The 15,141-nt window shown below is 46.8% G+C and overlaps 2 protein-coding genes across 2 annotated transcripts; one reads left to right on the plus strand and one right to left on the minus strand.

Moving 5' to 3' along the window:
* Positions 1-2,226: 2,226 nt before the first annotated feature.
* On the minus strand, positions 2,227-3,732 carry hth (Homeobox protein homothorax; the record flags this gene model as incomplete). The annotated part of the gene is made up of 3 exons (XM_031150832.1): positions 2,227-2,492; positions 2,559-3,441; positions 3,493-3,732. 3 exons carry the CDS (start codon positions 3,730-3,732, stop codon positions 2,227-2,229), a joined length of 1,389 nt encoding a protein of 462 aa, XP_031004733.1.
* Positions 3,733-11,883: 8,151 nt separating this feature from the next.
* On the plus strand, positions 11,884-13,725 carry LHYA1_G005890 (uncharacterized protein; the record flags this gene model as incomplete). The annotated part of the gene is made up of 1 exon (XM_031150833.1): positions 11,884-13,725. The coding sequence occupies one exon, from the start codon at positions 11,884-11,886 to the stop codon at positions 13,723-13,725; it is 1,842 nt and encodes a 613-aa protein (XP_031004730.1).
* Between the last annotated feature and the right edge of the window lie 1,416 nt (positions 13,726-15,141).

A 15,141-nucleotide genomic window follows, 5' to 3' on the forward strand; every position in this document is an offset into this window, starting at 1 on the left:
CATGCATCATTATTGACCAATCGTAGGGCCATGACACAACCACTATTTGTCCCTTTCTCCTTGAAGGCTTCCGCGGCGCCACTAAGTAGTGAGCCACAACCGTTAGAGTGTATTAAGTGCATAACAGCGGCCCGGGACTAATGAGAAAACAGTACTTCTCCTCCGTACTCTGAACTCTGAAAGAAGGAGCCTCCATGGAGATCTGACACCTTGCCGATCTTCTCCACGAGGATTGTAGATCATCGGTAAGGTCGGCACGGGAAGAAGAACAGTACGGATGACTTCGACGGTATATACTTAGTACTGTACGCCACCTCATGACCTCCGTACTCGATCTCGCATTCGTATGGAGTGCAGGGGTCGCCGATCTGACAGCAACCTCTTCCGAAGAGGACCCTCTTTGACGCATCTAAGATTTGCGCCAGGGGGTTGATAAACCTTATTCGCAGGTCCAAATAACTCTGTATGGTAGGATTTAAAGAAGCATTTGATCGAAATAGGGCCATGTGACATAATTATCAAAAGACTACAAATGCCTACCGCGCAGAAGTGGGTTAAGTTTCCTGCGCTTGCCTTGTTAATTATTCCTCATTTCGACAAGCGTATAGCTTTCATTACCTCCAAGCCGAGTAATAAATCACTAACAGTATAGCTTCTTGAAAGATTGCCCTAACTTGCGGAACTAGATCCGAATCCGGGGTCTGTATGATTACGGTTCTTGACGGCACGGGCACAACACGGGCACAACACGGACACGGCACAGAAGTGAGCTATATCCGTTAGAGCCGTTATGGCGATCCCGATTCGACTATTGTTTCCCCACAATGTCAAGCGGCAAGTCTGACAGGCCGCACGGAGGATTTTGTCTCATGCTCCCTAACTCAAATATCTAAATAGTGGACTTGCAAAGTACAATGAGTCCTACTAGAGTACTAGTATCCTCTTTTAGGTGCGTGTTGCGAGTGGGAGGGAGCTGAAGGGAAGCGGCTTTTGGTTCGGAGATAAGTTCGAGTGTCGATCAGATTGTGATGGCGCCACAAACAGCATGTGCTGAGGGGCCCCATGTATAAAAATGTTTCAACATGTTTCATTATGTTTCTGAAACTAAGTTTGCAGGCAACGCCTGCATGTTGTTAAAACAAAAAAGGCTTTCTCTTCAATGACACTAAGCGAGATTGGGAGTCGCTCCCTTTTCACTTGCCACATCAAACTTCTGTAAGTTGTTTTCAGAAGGCTTGTTCTGAAGGGCTCCTACAACCATAAAGCGTCCCCGGACGCCCGGAGAGGCAATTATACCCTGCTATGACACCTACTTATACAAATGTCCCACGACTAAAAGATCGTCCCTCGGTTGAGACCCGGTTGGTTCGTTTAGCGTGTAGCTCCTGTCAACTCAAAAGCTAAATATCAATTGCCGTTGTAATTGTCCAGGTAAGGCGAGGCTAAAGCCTTCAACTTCCGCTAGCACCCAGCGGGACAGCAGAGCTAGTATTTTGATAGTATGGTTTCTGCTCTTGTAATGGTGTCATGACTGGTCACGCTCTTAGTATTATCATTAGGATCTAATCCAAATCAAAGGATAACGAAAACTTATAAAGGAAAAAGATCATCGATTATATCAAGGTTAACCCTTCTCCTAAAGCCTGGTCTAGCCGTCTCTTCGCGACGGCACTTGATGTTATAGCCCGGTTAAAGCTGTCTCTTTTGGCGAAGCGTTACATTGCATGTTGAACGCAAGAACTTTGTGGCTGTGTAGCCGTTCGCGCTTCACGCATTAAGGCATGCCGTTGACAGTCTCAATGACATATTAGGGCTAGTTGGAGAGGGTGCACTTCTTGCATGTTTTGAGGGTATATTGAAATCGGGTATAAAATCCTAATTGCATATTAAAATTATATTTAATGTTGGAAACATAGTTCAGAATTCCCCTCTGAACTGCTCAAGTGCTGGAAGCTGCACCATTGGTGGTAATAACTCAATGTAACATAAGACATGCGCTTGCGAAAGTGTGTGACGGAGATCTCTAAAAGTTCTGGGCTCCTTTTAGGCTTTATGCGTATTCGGTTTTATCTCTTTCTAGACTTGTCTAGACTGAGACTTTGTGGGGCTGGTTCATTGGTGCTGGCTTGGCATTGCACTGCTCTGTTTTGCCCTGGAGCTTTTTGCGATGAGATTCCATGTATCATCATGAAGTCATCTTCAAAATATTTGTCATCTTCCAGTGTCTCATAAACTCCCACTCTTCGAATTACGATGGAAGACATGTCGTGACCGCAGTCCGTCATACTCATCATCATAATCTTCACCATCTTCCTCGCTCTCTCCTAAAGCACCACAGCGTTTGTCGTCTCCGTAATCGACTGCGATCTCAGCAAGAAGATTTCGATCACTACTACCCCTTGCTGACCTTGCATCTGATTCTGCACGCGCATTATTGATCATCGCTGGAAGTTGGCGTCGGCGTGCATTAATGAACCAATTTGAAATTTGATCTGGTTATAACCATCAGTAACATGAACTTGATTCCAAATGCAACTATACAAACAATGATGACTTACTGATCTGTAAGCCGGTCTGCCTCATCAGATCCTGCTTCTCGTCTTCCGTGGGGTATGGATGTTGCAAGTGAGCTAAGAACCAAGCTCTGAGCTTGTCAGTTGTCGCCTTTGGCAAATTCCCTCTCCGTTTCCTTTGCTTGCTATCATGTCCGGGATCACCCATGCCATACTGGAACCCGCTTTCACCATACATAGCATGTTGACTGTTGGAAAAAGGTGTTCGGTCATGAGAAGAGCCCGAGTACGACTGTCCTCGACGCTGTTGGTAACCATAGGAGATTGTCGGTTGATGGTACGATGAAACAGGAGGGTCAAAAGAGGAACTTTGCGCCTGGGGATACGTTCGGACTCCAGAACGGGAAGAATCTAGAGCATATTCGCCAACATTGTTACGAAGGGAGGGCGCTTGAGGGGGCCCACGATCGAGAGTCAAAGCAGGGAGGCTTGGAAGGGTTGGCCTCCAGTCGGACCTGTTCATACCCGAAGACTCAAAGACGGGGTTGCAATCGTAATGTGGCGATCTCACAGCAGTATGTCCTCGTGGTTGCAGATACGGACTGCTCCGACCAGATGAGGACCAGGATTCGGTAGAATGCAGTGTACTTGCATGTCGTGTTGAAGAGGTTGGGGAGATCGTTACACTTTCGGCTCTTTGATTAGGTCCGCTCGGACTTCTGTACCTCTTTCTACCTGTACGCTCTCGGAATTCGATTTCATTGTCCTCCTCACATGAAAGCCTCCGACGTTTATGTAGAGGTGGCGATTGAACGTAGACAGGGGTGTTGGACACTCCCGATGCATTCTTAGGGGAATAAACATCATCTCTGTACTCAGAAGCCGGGGTCTGAGTAGATACTCGGCTGTTGATAATCTCGGGAACAGCCTGTCAATGTCAGTAAGTTATAGTAAATAAGCATTTAGTAGTAGACTATACCTGTCGAATAGAAGGCAATTCAACCCAATTTTGCTGTGACCTTGGCTGCCGCTCTTCCCCAACCATGATTCCAGGAGAAGAGAAATTTGGCGGTCGCAACGCCAGCGCCGGCACACTGTTCACACTTATAGGAGTTGGATTCGAGCTTTTCCTAGGGCGAGATAGAGATAATGGCATCCCCGGCAAAGACCAGTGTCTTCTGGGGCCTGTATTTGATATTGTTAGCAGACATACAACCATTTTTGTATTTTAGAAGGTGAAGAACGCATATACAATGATTTGATAGCGCTACATGAGGCTTGGGTATTAAGGAACAACGTATACGTACCCTCCCAAGATCGACCTCCCTTGAACAAGTTCGAGTTTAGTTCCGCCGACAAGGACGGACTTAAGGTTATAGTGGCCAGCGTTGCGGCTTCTATGAACGCACGAGGGGAGAGGTTCTTTTCTTTTCGTAAGAAGCCGACTTTCCAGCTATTGCCGTTAACTCGTTATTGTGGTTGAGTTGTATGCTGGCACTAGATAGATAGGAAGCAAGTGTGCATAAAGGTATCCGGATCTCAATAGTCGATCACTCGTTCTAGCCTTGCAAGATAGCATAGAAATCCATAGGCCGTATATGCCAGGAGTCTTCCCAGTGCCAGGATAGGTTCGTTGTGTTATAAAGTCCTCCTTTCGGGCAAAGGATTGCTAGATTGCGAGCGTTATAACTTCAGTACCAGTATATCAGTGCTTGTCTAATGCAGAAACAATGAAGTCGAATGGGCCGTTGCTCAGATGCCGGCAATGAGTATTTTGGCCGACTGCAATAGGATCGAGGTGATAAATTACGAGGGCGAAGGTTTAGTCAGCCGTGGAATTGCATATAGCGTATTGAAGTGCCGTCAGAGGCTGGGGGAGGTGCGTAGCCTGGGAATGATTTTAGTTATCTCGCTCCCGCTCTTAGTATGGGGGAATCGTTGAGGCTCTTGATACAAGAGACGGAAAAATGAATCGTGATAATCGTTGAAAGTGGCGAAGAGATGTTACTAGAGGAGCCTCAGGGGAGTTGTGGTATATGTATGATGGCGTAAGCCGAGGAGGGATGTCAAAATCTAAAGGACTGGAGTCTATGGAGTACAAGTAGTACAGTAGCTTGATTAAGGTCGATTAGATTGGTGCTCGATTTTTGACAGGGTGCTATAGCATGAAAACTAGTGCATTGATCGTACCTTCAGACTATCCCTCTTAAAGTTAGGGAGTCACACACTCGGCGACCAGGTCCTCGTCCCTGACTAGGGATCTTTCCTTCCTACAAGATCACAGCTGCAGCTCAAGCTAAAAAAAAATTCCCCGATGGAAACGTTGCTGCCGAGCAGGGGCGTGTTTGGAATTGCTACCTGCCGAGCAGATAGGGCTACAGTACCGGGTGCGGTAGAAGCTTTACGATTTTTATCAGAGAGTCTATTCTCATCGCAAACACGCGTTCAATAGGGATTTGGGATCTGGCAGTATTGGCTGGATATTCTTCGGTGAAGAGGGGTGGCTGAAGAAATACTGAGAAGGAAAGTATGAAGTGTGGGTATTGACTAGGATCGTGCGTTGTCATGATCCGACGAGGACGAGGTAGTGCCTTACAGACTAGTACTACAGCGCAAGTTGTCTCTTATAGGGCTTACAGTATTCGAGAACACTGTAGGTCGGCATATACGTATGCATAGCGTTTTGCTAAACCATGTCATTAACGGGTTTATTCCGCTTCTACTCTCATTTGAACGTGGGACAATAAATTGAATTCCTAGTTACGTAGCATATCATTAAGATGCGCGATCTAAGGGACCTATACTATGATAATAAATTTATATATCAACCGATTTCCTCATAGGAGCAGACTCTTATAGCTCTATCAATACAAAGCGGAATACATATGGAATAAGTACTATGTTTACTCTTCCTATATGTAATAGTCAGTATGTTTTGCTCTACTTTGTTATATTATATCTTCATTTAAGAATAGGGAACTAACACAATAGTAGCAATCACTATCTCTACAATATTGAATCTTTCTTGAGATACGCTCATAATATGTTATTAATAAGCATTGCAAGTCTTGCCTCCATAATTAATAAATTGGAACCAGAATATTCATATTTATTGCTGCTGGACTCGGTCAATTCTGAATATTCTTTTCGGGCCCGAGACTTGGAAGCCACAATATCTTAATCAGGCTTGGTCAAAGTCTGCCGTTGTCAAGGAATGTGGCTAGTAAACTGTAATAGTATATGGGCCCCTAGTACGGAGTATTTCTACAAAGCTATCAGGCCTTGTAGGGAATGCTGATTGGGGTCGTTCGGAACCTTGGACTGTGCGTTCCGCGGATGCTAGGATCAGGGTCGATGTTTGTTATCCACAGAGAGCAAGAACCTTGCAGGGTGTAAATAAATTGCGTATCCATCGCAATTTGCTATCTATCTCCTTATCGTGTGATGTATTCCAGAAGAGCCGGAATCATGCGGCTTATCCCCAACCTGCCTGCTGCCTGAGTCCCTGACCGATCTGTCCAAGGGGGGCATGTCGATGCGAAATCAACGTTAAATACGCCCTAGAGTGGTGATGATCTGCACCAAGACCTTCCCGCCAATTCTCGTATTTCCATAAATTCCCGAAACTACTACATCTATTGGCGGTTGAGGGTTTCTCCAATGAGAGGGGTAGATTAAACATGGTATGCCGATGGATCCTAAGTGACAGCATTTAATTTGCAAGGGAGTCTATTATTGACAAGGGTTCATGAAATTCTAGACAATTCTATAACAATACTTCTTGTACTTTTCTTATTATAAACTTCTATGCTTCTATTCTTTTTGCGGAATTAAGAACCAGGCATCCTGTAACTTTAGTGAAACTTCAGTATTTAGAGGGTAAGCGGGTGGTTATGGGCCACCAACAATTGGCTTTGCATGACACGCGTCACTCCACTGTTGAAAGCTATTACCTTCTATCTGTTTGGGTTTATACAGTAGGCACGCACTTCAGAGGGTAATAATGATCTAAACGTTCTGGTAACAGTGATGGTGATGTTGATGGAACGTGCTCGCTTAATAGAGATAGAATTTGTGCATATATCTTGTGTTCCCCAAGATGTTCGTTGTACTTTGCGTGAAACCATTGAAATTGGTTCCAACGTTATGGCCTCGTGCTAGCGGGAAATAAAGGATCGGACGAAATGTTTCCACGCACCAACAACCGCGAGACTGCCACACGGTGGACAAGCCATGCAGATCATTCGTGCTTGTGCTCTGAATGCTGATTTTGAAGAGGGTGTTCCCTAATGCCGTGGACCTCGATGTCTTGAAAGTCTAGTGACTCGTGATGAGAGCTCTAGTTCCGTATGATACGATCTATTCCACACTGACCCGAAATGCGGATGTGGCTTGAGATTTCAGACTCTTGCTTGCTGATCATCAATCAGCAAGCATATCGCTGCGCCGGCGAGTTCAGCATTGATAGCGATTGGAGGGGAAATTCCCCGGCGAACGGCATAAGGTTTGGATTCTAGTGTACCATAAATTGATTATTGCTTCTCGACTGGGGACTGGCGGTGCAACGTGGAAATGGACAAGGAAATGAAGATCTGGGGTGTCGTTGTTGTGAGGAGTGACATTGACATGGGTAGTGAGATTGACGAGAGACCCTGACCCTGCAACAGCCAATAGGCCCATGCTGTCAGATGGTGGACCTGTCCTGTCAATCGAGATCTCTAACGTTTCCCCAGTCTATATGTGCATCCCCATAATGGTGCCAAACCGACCAACCCAACCCATGTGCCAAGAAGGTGAGGCATGAGGCATGAAGCATGCAACGACAGAGAATTCTTTCGCAAGATTCTCCACTTACGGAGACTTCGGCTGATTTTTCCACACAGCTGCCATGGCCTAGGGCGGGTACGCCCGTTGATATAGGGCACACGGAGTATCTTGGCTTGGGCTTGGTGTTGTATCAAGCCTTCTCAAGTTGCAACTCGCAAAAGGTAGGGACCACGATTATCCGGCATGAAAACAGGACAACAAGCACCGCATGGCCGGTCACACGTTAATACCGAGTACCCCCCTCTCACAAGCATCAATAACGTTTGCTGCAGACCCAGCAGATTGGGGCTTTGTGAGAAACACAACACCGTGGCGTGGGTGAGGCAGGTCGCCAATCTAGCAGACGGTCTATCCACGACAGGCGCTAGGCTAGGATACTAAATACGCGGCCCAACCTGGGTTTTCGCGCAACTTATCAGGCATCAAAACGGGTTCCTACAGTAATCTACAGTCTGGAGGTACTTGTACATGTAATACCTTTCTTTATGGTCTATGGTATTCTCCGAATTCCTTTTTCTTTCACCATCCTGCGCTTCCCCGTCTTCGTCCACCTCCTCGGGCTCTATTCACGAATTGTCAAGTTTCATAACTCGAGCTGGGGTCCAGTGCTAGATGGCACAACCAGCGGGCTCATGCAGGACTGGGAATCCCAGCATTGAAATCGCTTTTTGTTAAACCCTTGCTTGACGAGTTTCGTTTTGCCTCAACCCCAGCGTTTGTACTGTTTGGTAAGTACAGGAGAGAAAATAGGCCCATTTCAAAACTGCAACAATACCATATATCTCGTCATCCCTTCAACTGCTTTCAATGGTATAGTTACCATGGCCTGGGAGTCCTAAGACATGACCTTTTAATAGGATCTAGCGGATTTGAGAGGAACGATTCCTTGGTGGCTGGTACTCCAGAGCGCCACAGGGACACAAGATATGGCAGATCCCTATACCTGAAATTGTACGTTACACTGCGATGCTGCACTGTTCCAAAAGATCATACGAATGCAACAATCAGTAGTGCAGCATGCAACATAATGCAGAAGTCTCATGGAAACCTGCATTGCGGTGCAAGAAGTACGTCCCCTGGCATGCACTTCATTGTCTTCTCTGCAAACGAATGGCTGGACATCGGATGACCCGCCAAATCGATCCAGCAATACCCAGCTATTATTGAGCCTGGGTGGTTGCAGGTGCTCCGCCTGTCTGGGAATCCCAGCTGCGCCATTCTTAGAGCTGGAATTTGATCCAAGAACCAGATTGGTGGCATGAGCTGCTTCTTGACAGACGGCAGCTATTGGGAGTCCAAACGTGTGGGCAGATTACCTGAGGAAGGCAACGTTTCGTGCCCCGAGTATCAGGTGTTTGTGGAACAATTAGAATAGCACTGCCACTGCTTTTCATCCACACCACATTTCCTGAACCAATTTCAAATGTGACAGGTACAGCTACTTGTCACTTGACTGACATTACAATTCCTATCACTGTGTCCAGTCTTTCATAAGGGTTTTGAATGGACGTCCATTAATTTTTGAAGCATCTTCGGTATCTAAGCTTCATGACGTTTGCCCCGGCTGACGGCATGGTTAGTTCGTTTCACAAGGCAAGTGTAGGGGTATCTTGCAGATCAAATAGGTTGATTTGACTTGAGGTATGGCTGAAATGTTTCTTCCTTTGAACTTTAGGAGTTGGGCAGGCCAACGGAACCATTGATAGTGTGACACCATCACCAAACGATTCTTCCAGTAGTCTGGGAGTGTATTCGTTTTAGGAAGGTGTTTTCTGCTTCTGTGCTTTTTCCCCGTCCGCGTTAAGCTGACGCCAAGTTCAGATGTCACGTATGAGAGAATTAAGATCGCCAAATTCTGTAAGCACCTAGATCCTGAATGAGTTTATAGGATCGCGTTGAATCTGTTTCAGACCTCGTTATTGTGCCCCAGTCTATCTCTCCCAACTCTCCTAGCAAGTTTTTTGCTTTGGGGTTGGGATCATGCAACCCCCTCAAGTTTTGACATTCAATAGAGAGTCTCCATCTGGAAATAGAGTTGAGTTTATCTTAATTTAGATGCTATCACTTGCTACTTTTTCTTTTCTCGTATCTCTATACTGCATTAGCTTGCGTTATCTTAGCCTCGCACTTCCTTGAAAACCTCTCGCTATCCGTTTATTTGGCAGGAAGCTAAAAAGACTAGCCACGAGTCTGACACTCACTTGGATCATAGCCCGGCCCTCAAAGTATCTATTTCTAGCCTGATTAGCGTCTTTAGCAATTTATACTCCTCGCTTGTAAGTTGGTCGAAGGGGGACACCAGAGCCAAACGGCACTGTTAGAAGTTACTACCTTAGTTATTGCCGGATCATTTTCTAATTGGTCTTAATACTGCCTGAAACATACCCGGAAGATATGAAGATTACGATTAGATGTCATTGAATCATTGGATGTACTTTAGTGTCCATTGACAGAAACCAAGCCGAGGCTTCTAATTGTAGATTTGCGCGAGTCTCGAGCCGTCACGACATAGCGTGGCGCTTTTTCTCATCCCCGCATATCTTACACGATAGCTTCATAGTCTAAAGTGTACTTCCGGGGCAGTTGTCACTTAGAGGGACGCTTCAGCGCCGGCGTCGTGCTCTCGTAGTTAACGTTTAGGTTCGTTCTTCGATTTTGGGGCAGGTAACGTCAATATATTTAATTGCCGAATTGAGCAACTCCCAGGTAAGTCTGCCTTTCGTTTCCTTTGCTTGATATTTAGGTTTTCATAGCGCTGGCAAGTTCGACGCCGATATTCCATTCCATAAGAAACTATCATCATGTCTGATGATCTTCCACCACCAGCAATCCACCAGCAGTGACTACCAGCACCGCTTGATCCGTGGACCAAACCGCAATGGAAATAGTTTACCATTCGCAAATATTCTACGGAAAGGCAAGTGGGTAGTTCGATTTGCATCTATAAAATCAATAGGTCAAGATGTCAGATCGATTCCATCCAAGTTGTACTTTTGCGCTTCCTTCAAGAGCAATGACTTCCCTTATTCGGCGAGTGTCCCTCTGTTGCTGCAATGCATTTTCTGTCAAGTTTTAACTCAGAGTCTACGCTTGGTTATAGGGACACCGTTCGATTCGTCATATTGATCCGTGGTAGCAGGCAGGTGTCTGGTACTTCGAAATGCTCGTTGAGTATCTCCACAGGGCCAAATAATGTGCGCTCCACGAACCATGTCATATCTTTGCGTGGACTAGAAGAGCCTATACTATTGCGCGGGAGGGGGGCGTGACTCACTGTGGGTCTGGGTACGAGTCCTTCGATATGGACGTCGATTTGATATTCGAGTCGAAGGACAGCCTGTCCTGGCATATACAGTATCTCCTCGAACGGAGGGATCTTACTGCTTCGCGGATTTGCAGTGACCGATTCTGCGCAACGGAGGTATGGATTCCTTCTTTTGAGCATGAGGGTCCAATTTCTTCCCGAGTATAAGAGATGCCAAGCAGGATACGGAAAGATGTTGATCCTGCTCTATCCATTAACGCTGCGATAATTGTAAGCTACACTATGAATGAGAAGAGTTTAGCAATGTGGGATCCGATCCTTTGCAAAAGAATCAAAAATAAGAATTTCGATGCTATGGTGACCTAACAAAGGCCGTATCTGGTGGTATTGAAAATGAGTCACTTTTGACGCCCACCTTCTACCATATCTTCTGCCAATAGTAGTTTCTGGCAGGCTTGTTAATGTGTATGATATTGGTCAAGAAGCTGGGCTGGCTGGACCCCCACGCAATAGCACGGTGCTCGCTTAGGGCTAACTAAGCCCCCTTTTCATCCCCCCTCCTACATCGCTGGCGTCCCTTTAGACTTATTTGTTTTATGATTATCTGATGCCTCAGATTGGAAGTATTCAATAGGCAAAGAATGGAAAGTTGTTGGACAGTTACCCCACGAAGGAAAGATAAGCAGTGTGCACGTGATGGTAAAAGCCGGCTGTTAGCTGTCAAACGCGGGTTAATAATGATCCTTGATCCTCGAAAATGACAAGACAGGGTAGGGTATTCGTAGGTGTGGCAGAGCAGAGCGGCTCTGCAGTGCAACCTCAATGACGATGCTGGTTGCGTGACTGGATGCCCAGCTCATCCATTGACCAGTGTATGAAGGTGGAACTGTACGGAGAGGAGATCCAACCAATCGATGCAGATGTAGATGCAGCTTTTTGTTCTGTCTCCCTTGTTGAATTATGTAACAAAGCATTCGGCGCAAGTGAACGCGAAAAAGTGATCATCAAATTTTCGCAATCTAGACCGCGTGGGGGCGCTAGGATCTAGAACTACGATGTTACTTTACTATACGAGGATTTCTATGCAGATCTCAAATTCATACCGTACAGCTCAATGAATACCACCACCACCACCACCACCACCAGACATCCCCAGCATCCCCAAGCACACATCGCAACATGCATCGCTATTGATCAACGTCTTTGTGAATTCAATTGACCCCTACCCCTGCCCTTGCCCCTGCCCACACCGACCGACTGACCCGATCGCCGTCAACAATGGATGAGGCGAGCAAGCTGGTCTTTGAGCTGCAAAGCAAATTGACCAAGCTCGATCACAAGGTCTGGCTCTATCGCAGAGACATGGCTTCCGAATTCACAAAGTATGCCGAAGGCCTATTGCGCGACGTGCCTAGGGATGTCTCCGAAACTGTCTCAAAAGCCCTGGCCAGATCTATTAAGGAGTATAAATCTCTGAATCTCGACGCGGCGGGCGCTGTGGAGTCGTGTGCCGCAGGCACCAGTAGCCTCGAGATTGGGGCTGAGGGCGAAAGGCCGTCACAACCTACAAAGTTGAGCTTGTCCACACGAGAAGAAGTAGTCGACGAGAGTCCCGGAGGTCCACACGACAGGGAAAAGGCTCTTCAAGGTCTATTTACACCAAGCTATCTGCCCCTCCTCGACGCTACCCATCATCGGAGCGAGCGCAAATCGAGCAGCGATTCTCAAATATCACTGCAGCTGGAGAATAAAGAGAAGGAAATGGCAATGGACAATAGGCAGAATGCTGCAGGCACCGAAATCCGATCATTGACAACCTCCCCCAAATTACAAAGACCCCCCGCACCGAAACGAAGAAACACGGACGAAGTCTCAATAACCTCGGATTGGAGCAGCGATGGGACTCGGCGAAGTGCTCTTCGGCGTGTCTCCACATCGTCGAACAAGCAGCTTACAAGCCCACGTCGCGTGCGGTTCGAGGTTGAGGGTGAAGAAGTCCTGCCTACAGCTTCCCCACTTCCCTCCCAGTTGATCCTCTCTACGGATAAACGTGAGCGTTCTCAGTCACCAAGCGATGACTCAGATGAGGAGGGCGGATCAGAGCAAATTGAGGATGTCGACGAGCCTTCACCGAAGAGAATCTCGTCATCGCAGGCACTCAGAGCCCTCTCAAGAAACCCCGTAGCCGACGATGGTACGCAGTGGACAACCGTTACAGCGCCCCCGGACGGCTCAGCATCGGTCGCTGTACCTGGTCTAACATCTCAGGACTCATCGAGTGAAAATCTACCGAGGGCCAATGGCTCGTCAGGTTTGAGGATGGGTGATGGCTACGGTCTAGAGGAATATTCGAGTCGGGGCGAAGAATCCAGTCAGCAAACTTCCGAAAGTGCTTCTCAGAGCAGAGCCAAACGCGAGAATTATGACTCAGAGACCTCTTCTGATGGCGATATGCTTGATATGCCACCATTAAGGTCGATGAAGGGGCAGAAGAGCACCCAATCCCCCACCTATACGACAAAGCTGGAAAATATCCAGTCACCGACAGCCTCTTCAAAAACCTCTGACTTCCCTCGGGCCGACAAAGAAAACTTCGGCAAGTCAACGAAAAATGGAGGTGGAGCTATGCGATTCACCGAAGAGGATGATGAACAACTCTTTCACTTTGATGAAAACACCGATCACTTGGTGCATCGTAGTCCACCAAAAGAGCAGGACGAACCAGAAACGTCATCTCCGACCTTTCCAGTAGACGAAAAGTCTATCGCCGAGCCTGCCAATCTCAGCCAGTACTCGCAATCGCCAGCACGTCCGATTGTCAAGCCAGGACGGACGCCTACTAGATCAAACGACGTATCTGGTACGTTCAATGGTCATCCATTCAGCACCCCGATCGTAAACCCCGAGATCCACGCTCAAGCTGCGTCACTTGGCGACGTCAACAGCTTTGTTGGGAGCATACACGGCCGTAGCGGCGTCGACGAAGGCGACATGTACAGCTTCAGGCAGAGCGGCGGGATAGGCAGTTACTCCGGTACTCCGAAGAGCATGACCGAGAGATTATACATGGATGAATTGAAGGAGGCTGATGAGACGCGGGAGAAGGAGAGGAGCAAATGAAGTAAAATAGTAAATATATGCATGAGATAGGATGATTTTCATGAAATTCAATTTAGTATGGGTGGGTGATTTAGCGACGCATTTTAAGGGGGGGTTTTCTGCCTGTTATTCTACATGCATGCATGGATGGTGGGCGTTTTGGAGATTAGCCTTTATGATGCTAGGAAGACAGACAATGAGTGGACTTGGATATGAGATCCAAGTATATAGTACATATAATCAGATCAGATAAAAAAAGTCGCTCGCGCAAGTGCAAATGCCGTTGAAATAATTTGAGCTTCTGTTTTTTTCAGCACTTGCTTCTATTGATTTTTGTTCTTCTCGTTTGTTAGTGGGTTCACATACCATGCAATGATCGAGTGTTATTCGAAGGATTGAGCAGGCAAAAGCAAGTAACTAGAGTACAATACACCGCCGAACTTGAACGATCGTCAAGATTTACCTGCCTTTCTCAATCAGCAACCTTACTAACCTCCTCACCCAGACAATCGCCGAAGTCTTCGGCCTACTCGGAATATAATCATTTGAAAGTGAATTTAAGATATCATTATAGACTCCTTCAAAGCGCATTCAAAGAATTACGATCAAGTTGACGTCCCAGTGTGTCTGTTGTTGGGGAGGCCTGTTTAAAAGTGAGGACACGGATAGTTTACGCTCAATATAGGATGGGCTGAGCATCTCATGCAAGCGCGTATGTGGCTTTGGCTTGGTGTTGCTTGTTCGTGGTCCGTCGTCAAATAGTATCAATTGGGTTTCGAAGGCCTGGATGATGCTCTGTTTCCATACTTTTGCGGTCCCTCGCTTGATGCTGAACGAGATGATATGGGCTGGGGCTTTCCAACGAACGTTGCTGCAACTGAACTCTTGATACTAAGAAATACTGACGACGATCGTTGTATAGCATCTGATGTTGCCGGCTGTCAGTCATGATCGATGGACTTGTTTGGGTGCTGGGAACTGCTTCCAATAGTGGAGCGAGATGATCCAGGAACAGATAGCCTCTGAGAAACCACCGGAGGATGGCTCGCGACTGCCTCGTCGTCAGATGGTGAGGACTCCAATATTTGACGAACGCGTCTCTTCCCCCTATTAGACTGTCGGGTTGCATCGGCAAATTGCTTCGATTTGACCGTGAATGCTTGAGGTATGGGCTGTCCGTTGTCCACCTTGGCACGTCGCGGTGAAGCATCATATAAACCGAAGACATCCGAGCCGGAATGGTTCTTTTCATGCTCCTTATTCTGGTCGGGAAGGGACTCCGTGACTCCGTGGTACTAGACCTGTGATCCAAAGGTATGGCGAGAGTGTTTACTCACGTGTTCTCCAGTGAATGTTGAAATATTTATAGATCGGAAAATACTTGATTGGTATGGATGTAAAAGTAAGCAGAGTTGACCAATCTCATGTGCAGAGCTA

This window comes from Lachnellula hyalina (assembly GCF_007821495.1).
Source record: "Lachnellula hyalina strain CBS 185.66 chromosome Unknown contig00081, whole genome shotgun sequence".
Classification (NCBI taxonomy): domain Eukaryota; kingdom Fungi; phylum Ascomycota; class Leotiomycetes; order Helotiales; family Lachnaceae; genus Lachnellula; species Lachnellula hyalina.